At 39.9% G+C, this 16,373-nt stretch overlaps 2 protein-coding genes across 4 annotated transcripts in view; both read right to left on the minus strand.

Moving 5' to 3' along the window:
- Positions 1-1,295: 1,295 nt before the first annotated feature.
- On the minus strand, positions 1,296-6,088 carry swi5 (SWI5 homologous recombination repair protein). Its single transcript, XM_039780589.1, has 5 exons — positions 5,885-6,088; positions 5,553-5,601; positions 5,301-5,404; positions 4,769-4,863; positions 1,296-1,874 (listed from the first exon to the last, which is right to left on the minus strand). The coding sequence occupies exons 1-5, from the start codon at positions 5,980-5,982 to the stop codon at positions 1,810-1,812; spliced, it is 411 nt and encodes a 136-aa protein (XP_039636523.1). The 5' UTR covers positions 5,983-6,088; the 3' UTR covers positions 1,296-1,809.
- Positions 6,089-11,960: 5,872 nt separating this feature from the next.
- The window catches only part of fam163ba (family with sequence similarity 163 member B, genome duplicate a), a 30,315-nt gene continuing 25,902 nt past the window's right edge, over positions 11,961-16,373 (minus strand). For 2 of the 3 annotated variants that reach the window (XM_039780562.1, XM_039780563.1), the window contains one exon: positions 11,961-14,686. In XM_039780562.1, coding sequence (XP_039636496.1) covers positions 14,246-14,686 — 441 coding nt within the window. In that variant the 3' untranslated portion in view covers positions 11,961-14,245. Of the gene's footprint in view, positions 14,687-15,838; positions 15,900-16,373 lie in introns of all 3 variants that reach the window. The other variant, XM_039780564.1, reaches the window with a different exon arrangement.

Consider the following 16,373-nt stretch of genomic DNA (forward strand, 5'->3'; position numbering starts at 1 on the left):
TGAAAAGCCATAGCATATCGGTTTAATTGAAAACCTGCAGGAAATACAGTAGAGGTAGCTTACATGTAACCAACATAAATATGTTAACATGCTAACCGTCAGTAGCTGTAAAACATTTGGTCATTTTTGCCACATGATTGACAATTTTCTGTCCTGCTGATTATGGCAAATATAGTTCACAATGACAATAGAATGATGTATGCCTACTTCTGAATGACACAAGGAGGCTGACATTTTACAGTGTTCATTACAGTAATGTGACATGTCATGAAACGCATTGCATTATCAGGGATGATTGCAATAGACACTACAAAGTGCTGTAGTTCACTGCTGCAGGTTAACAGAGGTTACTACCCCAGAGCCCAAATTAATGGGGACACATTTATTATTCTCAACTCTTGCAAAATATGTTACGTCACCCATTTTCAAATAGTTGACAGTATCTGCAACAATACCAAAGACTCATCAGATAAAAGTCAGTTTGACAATCAGCATTTATCTTTGGGGTCAACTGATGCGAACAAGCTGTTTAACACTGATCCCAGTATATGTGAAATGTAAATGAATGATATGCAATTCAAAGATTAGGATAAGAAAATAGTGATGAGCTTTGACCTACAAATGAGATTAAAGTGCATACACTTTCACCATTCGCTCTGACAATGTTACGTGAGGAAACGCACGCACGCGCGCGCGCACACACACACACACACACACACACACACACACACACACACACACACACACACACACACACACACACACACACACACACACACACACACACACACACACACACACGGCTGTCTGCTGCTAGGAGTCTGAGAAGACACATTATCAGTGGTTCTCAGACAGATAAGGGCACGCCCAGTTTATTATGCTGCTAGTCTGTGTTTTCTGTTCAGTACATATACTGAACATTAAGGCAAGCAGAGCAGCATTGTTTTTTGTTTTTATAAATACCCTCTCTTTTCAGTTAAACTTTTAGACGGCACAGTGGAAACAGACTGTAAATGAATGGGATAGTTGCTTAATATCCTTTTCCCCTTGACCAGAATTTTTTTTTTTTTAAAGTGTGTGATGATTAACCCTTAAGGGGGATGTTGGCAAACTAATGTGTCACATAATGTGTTATAAGAGTAGAGTCTATCAAAATAAACTAAATGTATCCATTTAAATCTTTCGCTTAAATTGTTGAAGGAATGAATATCAAAAATTGTACGTGTATTGTAATACCTTCTGACATAGATCATAGCTAAGTATTTCATTCCACAAAAGGGATAATGCAAAGGACATACTGTCTGTGGTGGTCTGAGTGCTATTTATTACATGCTACTGTCAACCTACAAAGCATATTATACTAGGAGCTAGTACATTTTATTTTACACTTCAAGTTAACACTCCAGAATTCCCTCCATTTTGTAAATAACAAACCAAAGTCAGAAAAGTAATTAACATTCATGCAGCCATCCTGCATACCCTCATCCAAACTCTATTTACACAGGCTCAAATGTCAAAACAACGCCAGTAAATTAATAGTTTGAGTAGATGGCCTCTTACATATAATGTCTGCCTGCAGGACCAGCGTCATTCTCCTGCTCATTCCCACTGTTGAAATCGGTCTCGGTAAAGAGGTGAACACAAAATCACCAAGAAAATGGGCAGACCTTTGTCTGCCGGTTGAGGTCAACACAGTTGCTCCAGTCACATCTTAAGTCCAAATCCAAACTCTTATCATAAGGTCCCTTTAAGCCCCTCCCCCCTTGGTCTGAAGAACCATTCTCACCACTGTAATTTCATACATTTTTTTCAGTCATCCAGTTCCAGACCAAAATGGCTGTAGAGATCTCGTGTGGTGGTCCCCCTCACAGCAGCTGCAAAACATAGCAAAGTAGGGGTTAGGCCCCTTCAGCAGGTTACAGGGTCAACTCCCTCTAGTCTACTTTTCAAACAATCCTCAAAACACCGAACAGACCGAGATCATCACAGTACCAAACAAATTACTAAATTTCAACACAAGGCTTGTACTTTGTGAAAAGACTGTATCAGTAGCTTTAAAATGCTATTGAAAGATAAAACAAACCTCTTATCTTAGCCCATCGTCATTTTAATTGCAAAAATATTTAAAAGTTGCTTTTAAAAGGTTTTATTTCCACACATACTGTAACTAAATAATTAACCCTGCTTAAGCACCACAAATTAGATCTCTGCCTCTTTTACATTATACAGACCAAAGCTATGCTGACTTGTGCCGGGCTGACCAATTGGATTGTACTGTTTTTTTATTATTTACAGTACAGTACAAGCTGTAGCATTTGTTGCTACAGCATGCTAATGTGCTCTACTAGTAGGATCTTATTGTCAGTTAATGCATGGACTTTTTTTGCAATGATGTTGATTCAGTTATTATTTATAAACATTAGAATCTATCAGGAACAGCTGTTTAGCAAAAACTAAGAATTTTCAAGATTATATAGGCAAAAAGACATTTCTTGGCAGATATAACAATGACCTTAATGGCTAACAGACAGACGGACAGGGTAAGAGACAAAGGGACAGTTGTCTTTAGAGGGTACTGCAGGGCATCTCCTTGTGTCTCCTCTCTTACTCTTCAGCCTACCCATCTCCTCCCTCTCAGAATAACAGCATAAAACAGCAACTCAGTGTTTAAGTGTAGACTTTTTCTGAAAGTGTGTGTGTGTTTGAGAGAAAGCTAGAGAGAGAGCAGGAAGGGGGGAAGAGGATGATAGCATGTGCTTGTATTTGTGAAAGTGTATGCATGTGCCTGGGTGACAGACAGAGATTGTAATTGTGTGTGTGTGTGTGTGTGTGTGTGTGTGTGTGTGTGTGTGTGTGTGTGTGTGTGTGTGTGTGTGTGTGTGTGTGTGTGTGTGTGTGTGTGTGTGTGTGTGTGTGTGTGAAAGACTGCCATTGTGTCAGAGGGGAAACGCCACCTCCATTCACTAAGAGGTCATTATCATCCTGACTGTCCACTGTACAGTACTGGCAGATAATTTAAAGAGATAGCAAGCTTTTAACTCACAGTATCAATTTAAATGAGAGATAGCCCAGTTTTTCTACACAAAAGTGGGAAAATAAGTGACAGAGCATTTGAGGAATGTATAACTATCTGTGTTATTCCTTTGTACATATTCCACAAAGATCGGTAGACTAAATTGGGATATCCAGATTTTATTTGACACCACGCACACAAGCATGTGCATGTAAAAGTAGGTAAAAAGTCATGTTTGTTATGACACACACACACACACACACACACAGACACACAGACCATAATGTGACTTGGCTATGATTCACCAAAAAACTTGCTAACAGTGTGAAAGGTGTGAACTTCTCTACACTTTCTCAACCTCATGCTGTTGCAACACGTGCACACAAATATATTTTGAAGACTCACAGACACTTGTAGCCTATTTCCTTATACTAGTGTGTGCCCAGACATACATATTTACACAGTATTATGCAGTCACAGATTTATGACAAAAGTTGTAGGGAGAAGGTGAAGTGTCAATACAACTTTCTGATCTCTCTAGTGATGGGTCTACAGCCTACAAATGTTGTACCAGCTACTATCCAATCAGTGATTTGAATGAGGTGATTATTAAACGTAGCACCAAAGGTATTGGTATTTAAACAAAATGTATTTAAATTATAAATTTAAGCTGGATGAGATGGTAACCCAAGTATAACCAAGCTAGCTAAATTAAGAGGCACTTGAACCAATGCCATCTTTTGGTAAAGTGTCAATCTAATGGAATGAAGGTTTTATAGTATAGTAAATACTGTTTGAAGTCCAGACTTTTGATTCAGGCCTCAGGGGGAAACAGAGACACTGCTCTGCTGCCCTCTGGTGGCTGGTTGTACAACAACTTAAATCCCAACCAATCTAAAAATGTTTAGTTTATATTTTTACAGACATCATTCTAAAGCTATATTTTATTGGTGTTTGTTTTCTTTGGTCAAAAATCAAACCAGAAAAAGACATATAGTATGTCTCATCTAGTCTGTTTGGGATTCACACTGCCTTATCATAAATGAGCCAAGAAGTGTAAACATGAGAAAAACAACTCATTCAACTGACAGTTTTGATTAGCGGTCATTTCGCAACACTCTTTTGAGAGCCCGCAAAGAAATAGTTGAAAATGACTCACAAGTCATAATTGCAACTGGACTTCATCTGTCATGGATACAAAAGAAGGCCACTACTATGAGAGGGAGGAGAAGATTCATCCTATAAATGGCTGCTACAATCAGCAGACAAGTTGGGCATTATATGTATACTGTAGGTGGTTCATATTGCTGTCATACTAGACATTTTCCACACCTCAGTTCACTTGAAAGAAAGACCCTTTCCTACAGTCTCATTGTGACTGTGCACCAGAATTAGGATGGCATTGTGCTGATTTGATCAAAAGAACTAAAGTAAAGAAAGCCCACAGTGGGGTTGAATAAATCAAACCATAAAGGATAAGCACAAAAGTGTATTACAAAACACTCCATATGAGTGCATTATTTAGAATTACTGTCCAGAATCTATTTCTAAATTTGTGACTTATTTTACTGCTGGTCAGTTCAGTTTAAATTTAAATTATATAGACCTTAACATTCAACTGTGCATACATTTATCTGAAAGTGTAATCCACAATATTCAATTATAAACATAAATTGGATCTTGGTCTTGTAAATTCTGCTATTATGCATCTTTAAATGCTACTAATGTGGATTCAAATGAGAGCATTTCTCTTACCAATACGGCCCAGAAGTGACTGTCCAATGTCTTTAATGTCATTGTATTCATGCAGCATATCAATATGATGCTCCAGCTCCTCTACTCTGCATCCCCTGGAGAAACACACACACACACACACACACACACACACACACACACACACACACACACACACACACACACACACACACACACACACACACACACACACACACAACTGATCTAACACAATAGCAGATATGTGCAAATCCTCATACACAGGGACACACAAAATATATAATAAAAAAAGCAAATCAGATTAACAAAACTATGGAAACAGCACACATGGAAACACATATGCATCATGGGTATATCATAGTATTATTAGTGCGGTTCAACACTATTGATTCCTTGCCCCCTAAGACTAAACTGAGGCCACGTCCACATGTACCAAAACAATCTTTTTTTTTAATGAATCATTAGCACTACATGCTTAACCTCAACCCATACCATTGAAGTTGGACCTCAAAGACAGAAACACAGGAAGACAAATACACACAGCTGTACTTACTCAGCCTCCAGCTGTGCTATCTCTGTATCCAGCTGCTCTCCTCTCCTCTTCAGCTCTGCTACCTCCTCTGCAGGGCTAACTTTAGCACTGTCAGTTACTTGAAGCTGTCGGGCGCATACAGAGAACCAAGATACTGAATGTACATGTGGCACTACATAGAAGATTTGTGTGTGTGTGTGTTTGTTTTTTTGTGTGTGTGTGTGTGTGTGTGTGTGTGTGTGTGTGTGTCAGACAGAGAGGGGGTTTACTTACAGGTGATTTGAAGTTGGAGTGTACCCTCTTAAACTTTGAGAATGGAGTTCTAGGGAGAGACGAGAAAAACTATTGTTAAAAAAAGGATGCGTATCACTTGATGAGAAAAACCTCCCACAACACTGAGCGATTTATCACGCACAAACATATGCAACAAACACATCATATGTATTAAGTTAATTGAATTCTAGCCCCTGTAAGATTTAAAGTGCTCACAACAAATCAGCAATGCCTGACAATAATGCTATCCGACGTTAGCAGACGATATAGCTACCAGCTAACTGTTAAATGTTAACATTAGCTAGCGTTAGGGCTAACTGTTAACAAGTTACCTTTTCAGTGCTCCTTCCTTCAAGTCGCCCCCCTCCGGTGTCGAAACTGGACACTGATTTGCACTACAGTGGGTTTCAGCAGCCTGCTCTGTGTTCATACTGCCTTAATGTTATGAACATATGCGTGTTATGGTTGATTTAATGCAGTAGGATCAGCATATCAACAAAAAGGAAGTTCGCAATTCGCGGCCGATGATGAACAGATTCATGCTAAAACCGGATTGGTTCTTGAAACCGAGAGGCGGGACTTGTATATATTTGGTTACCCTGGTAACACCCGTGAGCAAATGGCGGTTGTCACCATAGGTTGGGTTGTCACATTGACATATGGTTGTCGCCATAGACGGACAGTTGTCACCTGTCACTCTTCGCATGGGATAATTTTGGGCTAGTATGGGCGACTGGGTAGCCTACTAGCTCACCAGCCTCTTAATACATCCATGGTTAGGTACAGACTAGAGGTTTACTCCTCGACACAGACACCTTTGCTGCATGTCACCTTTGCTCTCTCTCTCTCTCTCTCTCTCTCTCTCTCTCTCTCTCTCTCTCTCTCTCTCTCTCTCTCTCTCTCTCTCTCTCCCTTTCATGTCTTCAGCTGTCCTGAAGGCCTAAAAAACCCAAAAAATAATCTTAAAAAAAAAAGTTTTGGACTAGTATTTGCATATAAACGCTAGTTCGTTCTCAGTTTTAAACACTGTTACCAGAACCAACCTTAAATTGTATTTTGGTTTTATTTATGATACTCAGTCTAAAATATTAGTTAGTGTTAGCAATCCATTTGCTTTGGGTCTTCTACGTAAAAGACGACTAACGTTAATCAACAAATACAGCTATAATTAATTTAAATCAAGCTATACAGTATGGTAAGTAGCCTAGGCTACATGCCGTTTTCGTAAACATTCACATACAGTAGGCTACCTTTGTATATTACACTATTTAGTTATTCTTGAGCATGGCGAATCATTCAAAAATTATTGTCAAGATAAATGATACAAACTTTAAACAAGGGTAAATGGTTCCAGTTAAATCATCACAACATGCGGTAGGCCTATGTTTAGGCCTACTTCAACAAGACTGTAAAGGTGTCAACAAAGCCAATATCATTGTTGGACCACCAGATGGCGACAAAGTAGCCTACAATTTAAGTTGACTTTTATTTCTGCCTTTATCACATTTCTGTTGATAAAACATATAGCATACAGATTATCCCTTATCTCTCTGTCTGAAAGAACCCACTCACTTGTTGACTGAGAAAAAATATTGCATATAGTCTGAGAGCGATGTTGTGGGTTAGCGATATTCATTTGCTAACTTTAACTAAGGCTGCTCTGAACTGCTCTCCAACCAAGGTTCCTCTCTAAATGTAAATCGTGGTGGTGGTGGATAAAAGGTTCAGTACAGTTCACTGGGCAAGTAACAAAGAAAGAGGAACACAGCAAAATATTTAGCTCTTAAAACACAGAGAGAGAGAGAGAGAGAGAGAGAGAGAGAGAGAGAGAGAGAGAGAGAGAGAGAGAGAGAGAGAAAGGGGGGGGCTGGGGGTTCATAGAGACAAGAAGAGAGAGAGACAGGAAGGCAGATAAAATGTGTATCCAGGGGGGTTGGTGTTGGGGGTGTGGAGGACATAAAGTTGAATCCCTTCTGCGTTGTGTCCTCAGGATTCATTGCTTATTTATCTGATGTTATAGAAAGACAGAGAGGGTCTGGAATGAAAAATTCAGACAGGAGGCATGGCCTTTTCTCCTTTTAGAAATCACAAGATTACACACACTGGGTGGTAATGGCTCCTGCACATAGTCATGCGTGTGTGTGTATGTGTGTGTGTGTGTGTGTGTGAGACACAGAGAGTGTCTCACACACACTGTGGAGGATGGCTATTTCGCTACATCTCTGACACAGCAATAAGTGTCTGTTACGCTATCACATTTTCTGAACGGCTGCTATACATCCCTGAGTTTTGTTAATTAAGGACACAAAGTCATATGTTTTATTTGTGGGTGCAGCGATGACAGGGACGTTTTTGTCTCAGCAAATATAACATCTGCTGTTGTTGTTAATGTCAGCAAATGTCTATTTGTGATGTTGGTTGTAGTTTGGTTTATAGTCTGAGGAAAGTGCTCTTTCCTAATGTGCTACCAACCTCTCAAAGCTTGGACTGCCTGTGTTTGGGTAATGTCCATATTGGTGGTGAGGGGTCTCGGGAATGCCAAGATAAAGGGCTAAAGTATTGGCAAGGAATGTTCTGTAATAGGACAGCATCATTATAAAAATATATGATGTATTTACCACGCTCCTCCTCTGTTCTGCATCTAAATTCCACTGCTGGGGAATTACAATATCACCAGGGACCATAAAATAGACACACACACACGCACGCACGTACGCATGCACACACACACACACACACACACACACACACACACACACACTACACAACAAAAAAAAAAAAAAAAAAAAAAAAAAATTAGTAAGGAGTAAGGGAAAGATAGCAGAGGAACAAGAAGAAGAAGAAGAAAGAGTGCACAAGAGATGCAGTAGACAGACAGGGTGAAAGAGAGTGAGCACACTGCTGCAGGATAAGGGGTAGATGAGGGGCATGATTCAAAGCATGTCATGAAACATCGATACACCTCTAAAGGCCGCGCTACGAGCTCTGCTTACAGTGGAGGCGATTATGCCTCTAAATAATTCACAAAGCCTGTACAAGCGCTTATTCACACTATAGGCTACAGTACAAACTTTTTTGCAAACAAATACAGAAATGGATACAAAACAAACACATTTCCCAAAAACCTACACACAAATTTATACCCCACCATTACCAATACAAATAAAAAAAAATGTCAGTGAAAAGGTTTTGCTGGAGTAAAGCTTAGAAGGAAAGATTGGCGTTTATATTTAGCTTTTCAGACTAGCATCCAGAGCATTGGTGAATAGAAAGGATGGATCGTTGCTGCTGTTTTAGTTAGGAGGCAGACTCTTGCTGAGCTCGACAATGTCAACCGTGATGGAAGGATGCCGCCACAAACCTCCAAGCTCCTTTTCACAACAACATCTCAATCAAAACAGTATTGAATCCCTCATCAGGTTTTTAACTGAATGTTACAGATACCTTTACTTTGACAGGCTGGCAGTTGTCTCTGAGCAAAGAATGTTAAACATGATCTATACCTCAAACGGAGATGCAATGCTACCAGACAAGTAGTCCTAGTATCTTCGCATGTAAATTATGATGACTGTAAACGGAATAAATAAATACATTTCCATCCATTTTTCCTTGCCTGTGGAATTCTAGTGACAGTAATTCCCTGTTACAGTGTCATGTAGAAATAAATGAGAGTTTGAATATAGCCTCATCAAAGAGAATCCATCACAATCTGAAAGGTTTTTCATGTCTGAAGCAGTGCTGTTGTATTAATACCATCTCAAAATGGCTATTCACATCTCTGCCAGGGAGGCCTCGGTTTGATATGAGCTCCTCTACGCCTCCATCTGTCTGTGTATTCTGTGGTATGTGCTATTCCTCATTCATTTGCTCTGACTAATCCTTCTAATAACTACCTCTATTTTCTCTCTGAAATAGTTCTCAGTTGTTTTTCTATTGTATGATTAGTCTGCTTGCCTCTCTGACTCACTCAGTTTATTGTCAGAATAAAGCTTCCCATTTTTGTCTTCTAGCCGGATGACTTTTCCTTGTGGCCATTATCTCCTTGCCTCTGACTGTCAGGTTGGTTTATCATCGCACTTAATGTAAGCATCTCATTCTTGTTTCTCAGCCTTTCTATTCAAACATGTTTGCTGTCATGACTCTCACCTCGTCGCCTCAGGGCTGACTGGATCTGTGTGCACTGTCGCTGTTGCTCTGGTTAGAGGTTTGGCAGGCTTCACTGTTTTATCGGCTACAGTATGTCTGAAGCATATTAATAGGTTCACTGATTTCTCTCTGAGACATATTTACACCTGTGTTTAGCTACAGCTGAGCATAACAGTACATTTCCTCTATGAGTTAAGATGATGAACAGGTGTTGGCTTATGAGCTTCATCAACAACAAAGAGACAAACATGCACCAAGCAAAACCGAATTAGATTACTGTTTTCTATCTACAATGGGTCATTTTTCAAAGCATACAGTGCCTTGCGAAAGTATTCGGCCCCCTTGAACTTTTCGACCTTTTGCCACATTTCAGGCTTCAAACATAAAGATATAAAACTGTAATTTTTTGTGACGAATCAACAACAAGTGGGACACAATAATGAAGTGGAACAAAATTTATTGGATATTTCAAACTTTTTTAAGAAATAAAAAACTGAAAAATTGGGCGTGCAAAATTATTCAGCCCCTTTACTTTCAGTGCAGCAAACTCTCTCCAGAAGTTCAGTGAGGATCTCTGAATGATCCAATGTTGACCTAAATGACTAATGATGATAAATAGAATCCAGCTGTGTGTAATCAAGTCTCCGTATAAATGCACCTGCTCTGTGATAGTCTCAGAGGTCCGTTTAAAGTGCAGAGAGCATCATGAAGAACAAGGAACACACCAGGCAGGTCCGAGATACTGTTGTGGAGAAGTTTAAAGCCGGATTTGGATACAAAAAGATTTCCCAAGTTTTAAACATCCCAAGGAGCACTGTGCAAGCGATAATATTGAAATGGAAGGAGTATCAGACCACTGCAAATCTACGAAGACCCGGCCGTCCCTCTAAACTTTCAGCTCATACAATGAGAAGACTGATCAGAGATGCAGCCAAGAGGCCCATGATCACTCTGGATGAACTGCGGAGATCTACAGCTGAGGCGGGAGACTCTGTCCATAGGACAACAATCAGTCGTATACTGCACAAATCTGGCCTTTATGGAAGAGTGGCAAGAAGAAAGCCATTTCTTAAAGATATCCATAAAAAGTGTTGTTCAAAGTTTGCCACAAGCCACCTGGGAGACACACCAAACACGTGGAAGAAGGTGCTCTGGTCAGATGAAACCAAAATCGAACTTTTTGGCAACAATGCAAAATGTTATGTTTGGCGTAAAAGCAACACAGCTCATCACCCTGAACACACCATCCCCACTGTCAAACATGGTGGTGGCAGCATCACGGTTTGGGCCTGCTTTTCTTCAGCAGGGACAGGGAAGATGGTTAAAATTGATGGGAAGATGGATGGAGCCAAATACAGGACCATTCTGGAAGAAAACCTGATGGAGTCTGCAAAAGACCTGAGACTGGGACGGAGATTTGTCTTCCAACAAGACAATGATCCAAAACCTAAAGCAAAATCTACAATGGAATGGTTCACAAATAAACATATCCAGGTGTTAGAATGGCCAAGTCAAAGTCCAGACCTGAATCCAATCGAGAATCTGTGGAAAGAACTGAAAACTGCTGTTCACAAACGCTCTCCATCCAACCTCACTGAGCTTGAGCTGTTTTGCAAGGAGGAATGGGCAAAAATGTCAGTCTCTCGATGTGCAAAACTGATAGAGACATACCCCAAGCGACTTACAGCTGTAATCGCGCGCAAAAGGTGGCGCTGCAAAGTATTAACTTAAGGGGGCTGAATAATTTTGCACACCCAATTTTTCAGTTTTTTGATTTGTTAAAAAGGTTTGAAATATCCAATAAATTTCGTTCCACTTCATGATTGTGTCCCACTTGTTGTTGATTCTTCACAAAAAATTACAGTTTTATATCTTTATGTTTGAAGCCTGAAATGTGGCAAAAGGTCGAAAAGTTCAAGGGGGCCGAATACTTTCGCAAGGCACTGTATATTGCAGCTAGCTAGCTGATATTTACCCTGCGTTTAACAGTTCACTAAATAAGATAATCCAGGATGAATCCACTGGAGCCATGCCCAGGCAATGCACATTCTCATAAATGTCCATTCATAAACCTTTATATCAATAGGCACTTCACATAAAAGTACACAATGCAAACATAGTTGTAAATGTGTAAATTACTTGAATTAAATGTGTAAATTACTTGAATTTGAACTCCCCAGGCTTGTCATTTACAAACATTTGAATATAAATTTGAGCCACAAGAAATATAAATTGGTGAAAATAACAACAACAAAACAGATCTGAAGGATTTTCACACAATTTTATTAGCAACAATGTGTCTGTTAGTTATATATTAGAAACAAGGACAGAAACATTTCTGCTGTACTGTACTGTGTCTAAAAAACCCAGCTGGATCATAAAATAAAGCAAGTAATTCAAATACTGTAGGGAAAAGCAACATTGCATTTGAATATACACTTGTAATAATAATAATATAATAATAATAATAATAATAATAATAATAATAAATTGCTCTCATAATTCTATATGGCACAAAGTTTCCTATGCAACTGTCACATCTGTTTAAAAAGTAAGGAAAGCATAGCATTGAGAACTGTGTGTGTGTGTGTGTGTGTGTGTGTGTGTGTGTGTGTGTGTGTGTGTGTGTGTGTGTGTGTGTGTGTGTGTGTGTGTCGTAGTAGTGTATTTGCAGGAAAGCACGTCACAAGAGGAAAAACTCAAAACAAAATCACTCACTGTTTCACCCTTTGGGAATATAAATGAGCATGACTGCTGATAAAATCAACAGAGACAGAAAGCGAGAGAGAGAGACAGAGAGAGAGAGAGAGAGAGAGAAAGAGAGAGAGAGAGACGGGTACAACAGCATTTACCATCCATTTTAAGAGGGGGGGAGGTCCAAGAAGGACAATCCAATCAGCTTCAAGCCCCTCAGACAACCACAAGCAGTTCTTCTTGAAATCAAGCAGTAAATCATTTCATTCATTTAACGTGTGTCCTGTGTCCATAAAACTCAGCCACTGTTCCTCCGCTCAGAAAATCAGCCCTCCAGCCAGGCCGGCCAGCCAAGCGCAGAAAATAAAAACAATCCCAGGAAGGAACTCTCTGAGTACCTCAGAGGAAGAGCAAATATTCCTCAGTCCATCCAGTCGAGAGAAGAGAGACACTGGAGTGTACGCTATGGCCTGTTAAATATTTATAGATGTGCCTTTAAAGGTGAATTCATCTTTAGCCCATAATTCCATAAAACAAATCAGAGATGACAAAAGGAATGCACTGAGGAGTCCACAAAATTAAACTTCAGTGAATAACTAAAATGAACATCACACTCTAAAGTTAAGTGTTGCTGTAAAAACGTTTTACTCCTCTGACTGCCACCTACAACTTGAGTGTGTTATAGTATTGATCAGTAAAAGAAACATTTACAAAATAGATTTTGTCACGTCATCTGGTTGGGTCATTCTCGCATTAGCATGAATTTAATGGTAAAGTGGCAAACTAATACAATCCCTTCACCCTTTACAAGTTTAAAATGTTATTGCAACCCACCTCTAGGTTTGGTATACATAGGGGTGACAGACTGCATGGAATTAGAATCCTGGTGCAACAACTGATCGAGTTATACACACACGCACACATGCATGCAAGCACAGTCTCACAAATGCAGACAAATGCAAGATCCCATCTCCCTTTGGCACCTAATCCACCCTGCTTGCAAGAACTCAGAGGTCTGCCTCTGCTGAAGTGTAGTATATACTGTACACTTTGTGTTGTCAGCAGATGCTCAGAGAAACCAGCCTCCCATCAAACTGGAGACCTCTATGAAAGGATGTGGAAAACAAGCAGGGATTTTCATCTTCTGTGAGCCCTTTATGTCTTTTATGCCAAATATTATGGCCTAAGTTAAGTCTATCTAAACTGCCAGTGGGTGGCAGCTAAAACATGACATCCCCCTCCCTCCACTGGTGGTGAGTGATATTTTATAATCTCTATAATCTGTGGATGGAGGAACAGACAGATCATCCCATCATAGGAGAGGGAATCACTGGACTTCTCCTAATCATATTTTGTTTGTACAGTAGCAGCTATGGCAGAGAGAAAATCCCTGCCGGTTATGTCATTTTGACATGGTGGGAATCTGTGTATTTTTCAGGCCACTGGTAGAAGAGTCCAGAGGAAGTAGGGCCAAACAAATTCTATCAAATTGTGAAACAAATTCCATTGTTATTGTTAAAAAAGAGCTATTCAAAACAAAACGAAAAGAAGTTCATGTTATTGATAATTTAACTTTATTTTATTTTTTTTAAATACTTTAAACTCTATGTTGGCCCAAGTGTAAAGTCCTGGACCTGAGCATAGTACCTTTAAAAATCCTGTCCTGAGAGCCATCTGAGTCCTCCATTCTGCAAGAGGTGATTAGTAGAACAAGACTAGACTAGATCATACCATACTAGACTTGACTAAACTGGTCAAGATGACAAAAACACAGTCTGACTCAAGCCCAGTCCGGCCTAGGCCATCCCAATTCATTTAAGCACAAACTTACACAGAGTTCCAACCGCGCCCAGCTAAACATCAGTGCTGATGCTACAGCTGCGTGTGAACATGTCCCTCATGGTGACTGATCGGGCAAGGTTTGGTTTACGGTAGTTTGTAATGTTAACAGGCACTGGCAGGTCCAGATCCTGCTGTTGGACGCTTCGGTAGATGATCCGGTCACCTCCGTTCCTCAACCCATCTGGTTGATGATGGATTTGCGGCTGAGGGGGGGGCTGGAGGTAGAAAGGCAGCTCATAGTGTGTACAGGATGGACAGAAGGTCTGTGAGCGCGTTAGTTTCCTGGCCAGTGGAGGGGTGGGGAAAAGGGCGGGGCCATTTGGGATGGAGGAGGCGGCAGCTGTCGCCGCCACAATGTTGTGATTGGAGTGGACAGGTGGAAGGCGGGACGTAACCGCAAAATCTGGCTCCTCCTCCTCCGACTCGGACTCTTCCTTCTTGCAGCAATAATACTGGTGGTGAGAGAGGAAGGAGGATGGGATAGGAAGACAAATTATGATGGGGAGAAGAGATGAAAGAAGAAAAAGGGAGGGAGAGGCAGGGATAATATTAGGGCAAAAAGGTACCGAATGGTGTAAAATGAAAGAGAGATGAGGGAAAGAAGATTGGAGTTAAAAAGAGGCATAACAGAATAGTGGATTAACAATGAAGAGAACGCGATAAGAGAAAAGAAAGATTTATTATGCTGAAATGTTTGCATGGCCATATGGAGGAGAAAGCATGCATTCACTCAACACTCTTTAGAGAGAGGAGGTCTCTCATAATCCAACCTCACTTTAGCCCATTTCCTCATGAGGTGCTTGCAAATCCACATGACCCCATGTTCATATGTGAAGCTGCACCTGCACGTGTGCATGATGTCAAAAAGGTTTTTGTCTGTGATAATTTTTCTATCGTGCCAAATCCTCAACTATTACAGTTCAAAAAGATTTGTGAACAGAATCCATTTCAGTGGAGAATTTGTGGTTGCTATTTCTAGCCCACAAAATGCTTTCAAATTTATTCCTGGCATCCTGTCAATTTGAAGCCAAAATTTGTGGATCACTTTTGATTTTGATGTGAAATAGGAGTCCCAAGAACTGTAATAAGATCTAAGTGGAAAGGATCCTATATTTTATTCAATTGCTGCCCTACAATTTGCCTCTCATTCACGCACACACACGCACACACACACACACACACACACACACACACACACACACACACACACACACACACACACACACACACACACACACACACACACACACACACACAGATGGCAGTGAGCTACCATACGAGACCCTAGCCTGACACTTCAACACATGGCTAAGAGGAGCCAGATACGAACCATTACCCCTGCGATTAATGCTAAAGTGATGTTTTACATCACTTTTTTAAGGTGGTAAATGTCTCTAGGGTGTTCAGAGCTTTTGAATCCCTATATGTTAGACATTTTTGCCAAAGCCTGATTTTTAGCCATTGTATACATATAAGTGTATACATATTATCATCCCAATCTTGACTGTCATAACATATTTTTTTCATTTGTTCTGTTCCTTTTAAACTCCATTAAGTAATATTTTGACTCCATGCAATGTGAAAAGATGTCTAGTACTGCTTACCCAATTGTACAGCATTCAGCTAATGTCAACCCATTGTTTTGGTTTCCAAGCTCCCCTGCTCCTTTTAATGAAAAAAAGAGTCTTATTCACAAAACCTTTATGTTTTTGAGATAATGGCAGTAACAACATTATGTCCAATCAATTAGGATGGGCTGAATAAACTTGGAAACTGCTCTTGTAATGTTTTTTTTTAAATAAATTTGGGGTTTAGAGCAAAGCTTCTAAAAAATATTTTAAGGACCTTTGGAAATTTGGATTCTTTGGTGAAAATACTTTTTATGCTCTCTAATGGAAAATTATATATTTTTCATGTTCCTAGACTAAACAGTTGAGACCCAAATGTTGTGTATATTAAAGCTAAATAAATGACTTCATGGTTCACAGATGTTCAAATGAGGAGCTAAATGATAACAAGATTATCTTTTTGTCAATTCAAACCACTTTGGTGGGAGTGATTTAGGGTTCACTTTCAGGGCATTTAGACTGTTGAAGTTGCAGTTTGTTCAGCTGCACAACAGGAAGCAGATATGGGGTT

Source organism: Perca fluviatilis, chromosome 17 (assembly GCF_010015445.1).
Source record: "Perca fluviatilis chromosome 17, GENO_Pfluv_1.0, whole genome shotgun sequence".
Classification (NCBI taxonomy): Eukaryota; Metazoa; Chordata; class Actinopteri; order Perciformes; family Percidae; genus Perca; species Perca fluviatilis.

What these genes read in the sequence shown, in the direction of transcription:
- swi5 (XM_039780589.1), bottom strand. Translation starts at nt 5,982, where the DNA reads ATGAACACAGAGCAGGCTGCTGAAACCCACTGTAGTGCAAATCAGTGT. An exon ending in AAGGAAGGAGCACTGAAAAG is followed by an intron (nt 5,602 to 5,884) that starts GTAACTTGTTAA and finishes GTCTCTCCCTAG; the next exon opens with AACTCCATTCTCAAAGTTTA. An exon ending in GTCACTTCTGGGCCGTATTG is followed by an intron (nt 1,875 to 4,768) that starts GTAAGAGAAATG and finishes TATGTTTTGCAG; the next exon opens with CTGCTGTGAGGGGGACCACC.